Source organism: Myripristis murdjan, chromosome 16 (assembly GCF_902150065.1).
Source record: "Myripristis murdjan chromosome 16, fMyrMur1.1, whole genome shotgun sequence".
In the NCBI taxonomy this organism is placed as follows: Eukaryota; Metazoa; Chordata; class Actinopteri; order Holocentriformes; family Holocentridae; genus Myripristis; species Myripristis murdjan.
This window is the reverse complement of record NC_043995.1, coordinates 17,803,185-17,810,000: the sequence shown is the minus strand read 5'-3', so window position 1 is coordinate 17,810,000 and position 6,816 is coordinate 17,803,185. Positions and strand designations below refer to the sequence as shown.

Sequence of the window (6,816 nt, the reverse complement as noted above, 5' to 3'; positions counted from 1 at the left end):
AAAAGTAACTTAACTGTTCCTCAATTGCAAAGGTACCCTGCACTATGTCCCTGCATGACATTTGACATATGCTGCCAAAGCAGCCTAAAGCAAAAACAAAAATAATGAGTTACTCTTTATTTTAACCTTTTCAGCATCTGTATCTGTAAACAGTTAACAAATACTTTCTAACTCACTATAGAATAATGGGAAGCTCATATTACATGTTAAAGATATCCTTATATGTGCTTACCACTGTTACAGTGTGTTAGGAAGCATTTGTTAACATACAGTGTTTATAAATGCCTCAATAGGGGTGTTAAAGAAAGTGCTATCCAATTTTGATTGTTAAAGAAATTATGAAAGGATTACAGCAAATGTAATTCATCTTTCCCTGTATCTCTCCCTGTTTATTTGTCTCCATCTTTGGTCTCTGCCTTATTCTCTCTTCTCTTCTCCTTCGGCCCCACCCGTCCCCAGTCAGTTTTTCTTTCTCCCCCTCCCTCCTCCTACTCCTTCCATGACCACTCTCCTCCCGTACAGTGATATGAGGCACTAGCAAAACATGATAAGGGGTCATGGTGGCTATCAGGTGACACATCATAAACAGCAGATCAAACACACGGCCCTTATCGGCCTCTCTATCATCCAATCTGTGTAAACATCCTTCACAGTTCACACTCAAGCATGCACACACGCACACACTCAGACTGCCGCTACTAGTTGGCTGCTGGTCAAGATCTGTTTTATGTATTTTATGTGAGTCCTGACTAATAAGACCAGTGGAATACTTGTATTGTGGATTCAGTGTTTTCAAGGGGGGGAAATCCCATAGATCACGGGGCAGGGGGAGTATTTCGTTTCACGTATTTCAGGGAGAATTTTCGTCATAAGCCCAAAGTCAGTTTATTTCTGCCACCAGGAGCTGTTTTGTTAATGTGAATTTATGAGCACTAAGGGTACACACCATAGCAAAGCTCTTTGTGTACACATACACACGTGCATGGACGTGCGTGCCGTTACGAGTCATTAGGCTTCACCTCAGGGTGCCTCCGAAAAATGGAGAGCAATTCATTATGCGTAGAGAAGTTCTGTGTGTACATACGCACTCAAATGCACTGGTTTAAACATACACACATTTTGCTGGTTCCAGTTACATCCTTATATGCAAACCACAATGAGTTATTCATCCTTTTATATAGCTGTAAAATTGTTTCATATTACCCGACTGCTACTCTCTCCACAGTTTGAGCTGTGCTTTGCTCCAGAGGTCTCTTCATGAAATATTGTGCAGATATTTGATCTGAGATATTTTGACATTAAGGAAATAATTCACCTAAAATCCCCCCGACCCCCAAAAAATCCCATTTTACCCTTAGTGCAATCTATCAGTCCCTATAGTTTCTGTGTTATTTGGTGAGGTTTGGAGTCTGCTGCCTGTCTCCCCTGTCTCCTAGCACTCCAATACAATGGTACCCAATGGATATTGTTTTGTGGAGCTCAAACCATCCAAAATTTACATGTGAAAAACTCAACAGCAGCAGCTCTCTCCAAGAACAATGACACAGATACCTGACATATTCCACAGTCCTCAGGGGCGAAGAGATTTGTTGGAAACTATTTACTGTCGAAGAACACCAGCAAACTGTATCTAACGCTTACAAATTAGACGTGAATAGACAAAGTCTGCTGGTGTTCTTTGGCAGGAAAAGTTCCCCCAAAAACTCTTTGGCTCCGAGGGCTGTGGTTTATGTCAGGTATCTGTGCCAGTGTTTTTGGAAAGAGGCACTGCAATAAATTTTAGATGCTTTGAGCGCCACAGAACAATACTTATCCAGCCCCATTGTACTGGGCTAGTAAGACAGGCCAGACTGCAGCAGACAGGAGACCTTACCAAGAGTTTGTTGGAGTTATTTCCAGCTGAAGAACACTGGCACAATATCTGCCCACCTCCAGGAATTGAATATTAGAGGCTGACAGATACAGTTTGTCAATTTTTTGCATTTTGAGTGAGCTGCACCTTTAAAAATGTAGGTTTTACAGGGAGAGTTTCACTCCAAGAGGATGTGTGTGTGTGTGTATTTTCCAGATGATCCAGACCCAGAGGGACAGGGTTTCTGCCAGGCTGGCTTCAGTGTGGATTTTACCAAGGTAATGACTGTTGCAGCGATCGCATGTTATCGTCATGGCAACCAGCAGCATGCATCTCGTAGTTTACAGTCACAAACAACAAGCGAAGAAGTTCCCTCAAGCATGAGACTCCCTTGAGAGATTTGTAGACAGACTAAGATGAGAGCAAATTTGTCACAAGAGTGGGCCCCCAACATGACCCATCCCATCTGAGCACAATAGACTGAACACACACGCACACACACACATTCACACACATTCTTTCACTGTATAGTCAATGTGAACTTTGACCTGTGTCTCATGGTCCAACTCTACCCTCGTGTCCAGGAAGCTGTCATTCTCAACAGGATGTCAACATGCATGACAGCAGGAATCATACACACACGCACACAGACTGTGCCCCTTCACGTGTACATTCACGACTACACCCACGCTATGTGCCCCTTTAGTCACACACACACTCACAAAGATTTACATTAACTGGTAAAATTATGACAAACCCTAACTAATGTTATTTGTTGCAGGAAGGAACTCTGGTGGTGGGAGGACCTGGCAGCTTTTACTGGCAAGGTAACTGGGATATATGTGTATGAACTCTGTTTAATCACTCTCTAGTCATGATTTCATTGGTGGGAAGATCTTCAGATGAGAGAATACCGAAAGAATGGAGATGAGTTTAGCAGTAACACAGCCCTCGGACAGCATACGCTCTCACTCACCGGCCCAATCTGTCGTTTCATCCCCAGGGTCCAACGTAGGATAATATGGAAAGCAATCAGCCTCCTTTGCTTTCTTTGTCTCTCTGTTTCTCCCTCCTCCCCCTCTGCCTCCCTCCTTCTCTCTGTCTGTAACAGTATAACAGGAAGTGGGTGTTTGGGCGATGTAATGAGCTGATCGGAGGGTAATGGAGTGTGGAGGAACTGCCCCTCTGCCCCATGATAAAGCGAAGAGGGGGGAAAAGTGAGTCAAGGGCAGGCGGCGAGGTTGAGAAGGACAGAGGGAAGGCAGGGGGAATAAAAAAAGACAGATAGTGAGACAAAGCGAGGCGGACAGTGGATGGGAGAGGGGATTGTTAAGGAGATGACAGAAACACGTTGCAGGGGAGAAGGAGAAAGATGAGAACTGAGGGAGAAAGATGGATGAAAAAGGCAGCAGAGAAAGCTGCTCTGAGGTCAGCGAGCTTGCTGGATATGAGCGGTAGACTAAGCAGAGGGATGAAGCGCCTTAATAGGTGCAGACACAGCCAGACTGTGTCAGAGTTCAGCTGTTGAAGTGAAGCGATACTCCCCAGCTCCAGGTGTTACGTATGTGTGTGAGTGTCCATTTCTGCACTTTCCCCTCTGTGCTCCCTCCTCACTTATCCTAATTTAAAGGAAACCTGGTGCTGCAGCTGCTTGTAAGGGACAGTTATTGATCAGCTGCATTAAGTCGCTGCCTCTCCCCGTTCCTTTCTTTGCAACCTCTGCCCTGTCACTCCACAGCACCTCATTTATTTAAAAACAGAGAGATGAAGCGAGTTTCTATTTTTGCAGAGGTCAGAAAGAAAAAGAGGCAAGAATGACAGAAGTGATGATGTAAGATGAGAGAGAAAAAAAAGAGTCGCTTGGTGATGGATATCTCACAAATGCTAGCCAAAACTTTGAAAATGAGGGAGTTTTTGTTTGTGTGATTGCTGCATCAGGCAAGAAAATGAATGCTCGCGTACAACAGCACATTAAACAGGCATTACAGCTAGTCTAATGGACTACTCTCTTTTTATTTAGTTATGCCCTGAGCTTGGCAAGGCTGGCTGCCTCCAGTTAAAACACTTCCTCTGAATGTTTATAAAAGCAGCCAGCCTGGACTTTATGGTCTCTAATATACAGCGATTATCCCCAGCCTTTTGACTGACTCATTATAGGAAACCCTTTTTATATACAAACTTATTATCACAGGGTGTAAAGGACACTTTATACGAGCAGCAATGACTTATTCGGCTGTGTTAGGGTTTCTAACACAGTGTCTCATTAATCAGATAGGACTTTAATAATGGGATGATATAGTGATATGTTATTCTGAGAGATAAACTCACAGGACAGCATGAGAGAGAGGGATGGGGGAGGGAGATAAGGAGGGAGAGAGAGCGAAAGAGAGGGGAAGGGAGTTGGAGGGGGAGTTAAGAGGGCATATTTCCCTCCCTGTCACCACACACACGCACACACACATTAAGGAGGATTTATGGGGGGTTGAGGGCCGCCATAGATAAAATCATCTGTTTGTTTGACCTCTTGTTCAACAGCAGAGGGAGGGAGCTGTTTGTGTGTGTGTCTGCATTCACGCACCCATTATCATGAGCACACGCCACGGAGAGGACAAAAGTTTTCTTTCCGAGTTTTCAGGAACATTGGAGTAATGTTTCCTGCTATTCCTGCTAACGATGTGTTTAAGCTTTCCTCTGGGAAGACTTCAGCGTGCCGTTAGCACTATTCGTCTTTCATGTGGCGCCTGGGAGTGGAGCAGGGAACCGGGTTTGCTGCAGCAGGTTTCAATAGCAGAGGACAGAGTGTCAGGGTGTGGGCGAGGGATCAGGGCCTGACCACCACAAACAGATGTGCCTGTGTGACCCTGGCTGTTTTTCTCTATTTATCTCTCTCTCCCGCTCACTCTCCCTCTATGTGTGTATGTGTGTGTGTGTACGTGTGTGTGTGCAGGTCAGGTGATGACGGCGGGGATAGCCGAGATTCTGAACGGCTACTCTCTGAAAGCAGTGCTGCGACGAGTTCCAGGAGAGAAACAAACCAGCGCTGCTGCAGACACACACGACGACAGTTACCTCGGTAACACACACACCCACACCCACGCGCACACACACACAACCATTTAACACCTAACACTGCACATCATTCACAGAGCATTGCATGCATAGCTAATTTCACCCATATGCAGTCATGTGCAACTGATTTCTCTCTAGGTTACTCTGTGGCAGTGGGAGAGTTTACAGGAGACTCCGAACAAGGTGAGAAAGTCATTACCCAACAAACCAGATCAACAACAGCCCCATTAGAGCTTTCCCAAAATCAAATCCTTCTTCCCATGTTTCTGATTAGCAGATCAAAACAAATCCTTCCTGATTCTAGATATAATCAGGGTTGACATGTTTGCATGTGTGGTCTGTTAGGCTTTTCTAATACCTGTTTAACACTTATCAAAAATCCTAATAATGTTTGGGTCTTGAACTCAGTGTAAAAGGCTTCATTCAGCATTTTTTTTCTGCATTCTGAACCGTGCAACAGTCTGTGGTAATTATGTTGTATAAGTGTAAATGGGTTACCTACAAATTTTTAAATTGCATAATAATGCAGGACATGCTCTGCATTTTGGGAGGCAATCCTAACCTCAGCATAACCTTACCAACCTTACTATTTTTACCATGTAATATGATACATTACCAGTAAATCATTCAATTTTGGATTGAAATCTGACTTGATGGAGTGAAAATGCTGCATTTTCCTTGGGTTGGAAGGATGTGATACCACCTACCCTGGAGGTGAAACATATGATCTGAAACCTCTACTAATGTTTTCGTTTTTTGTTTTTTTTTTGTTTGTTTGGTTTTGTTTTTTTGCAGTTGGTATCACCAGGTAAAAATTCCCAGTTTAAAACCTGCTTGCTTGGTGTAAAAGTGGTATAACACCAGAGCTAAAATCTTAATTTAGAGACACATCCTGTTCGCGGACCACATGTCGTCTTAGACTCTAATGACGGTTGACAAGAGCTCTGCAAGAGGTCTGATAGAGTGATAGGGTGGGGACAGCAGGGTGACAGAGTCTGGGTCTGGCCTCAGAATCAATAATGAGAACTGTCTCTGTGTCTGGGTCACGACCCTGGTGGGGCGGGGAAGGACTTCAGGAACCACTGATAAAGGGATTTCCTTTTCTCCATTTTGACTGATTAGAATGATTAGTGGCAGTCTCTGTAGACTGCTGCTGAAGGTCAGAATGGGTCTAGAAGCTCCTCTGGTCCAGATCAAGGACTTGAAATATTAGATCGAAGGAGAGACAGGCAGAGTGCAGGCACACATGACGCTGATCTGACAGGGAGACGGGCAAAGTCTAGTCTAGCACCGCTTTGCTAAAAGCACTGAGTGAAAAAAATCTCTTCGTGTTTGCCTATGATGAACGATTCAATTAAGCTCTCCAAGAAAATGACACAGGGCAAAAGAAATTCACAGTTTTGTTTACTGGAAAGTTATACTCACTCCCAACCCAATTCAGTTTCTTTGTTTTTTTTCTCTACTCTTCTTGTATACACGCTGTGAAACTTTGATGGCTTGCCAGCGCCGTGGCATTTTGATTCACAGTTTCAGGTGCCGCGCTGTGAAGTTCATTTCCAACGTCATTACCCCAAAATAGCATGAAAGCAATCTCTACAAAAGCACAATTCTCCTATTAAAGCCTACGAAGAAGAAAGATCTTTTCAATTACAATCACACCACATCACTGCATCTTGGTGCCTTTGACTGGCAGAGCTCCCGTCCATAATTTCCTCTGTGTTACAGTAATTAGGCTCTGATTTCCATTTTGTGGCATCTTTACGGGGTCACACTGCCTTAGGGCCCTATAGCTCCCCTCATACACACACTTTGCGAGATGACCCTGACTCCCCTCCAGTGCAGTGCGTAAACCGAGTCTAAGAGGTTACACATGCCTGTTGGTGTGTTGTTGTGTT

General features: G+C 44.2%; 1 protein-coding gene across 1 annotated transcript in view; it reads left to right on the top strand.

Moving 5' to 3' along the window:
• itga8 (integrin, alpha 8) overlaps positions 1-6,816 on the top strand; it is a 59,743-nt gene that overhangs the window by 4,016 nt on the left and 48,911 nt on the right. Inside the window, exons 5-8 of the mRNA XM_030073227.1 lie at positions 2,069-2,130; positions 2,634-2,679; positions 4,800-4,925; positions 5,060-5,104. Of these exons, the coding sequence (XP_029929087.1) occupies positions 2,069-2,130; positions 2,634-2,679; positions 4,800-4,925; positions 5,060-5,104 (279 nt within the window). The remainder of the gene's footprint in view (positions 1-2,068; positions 2,131-2,633; positions 2,680-4,799; positions 4,926-5,059; positions 5,105-6,816) is intronic.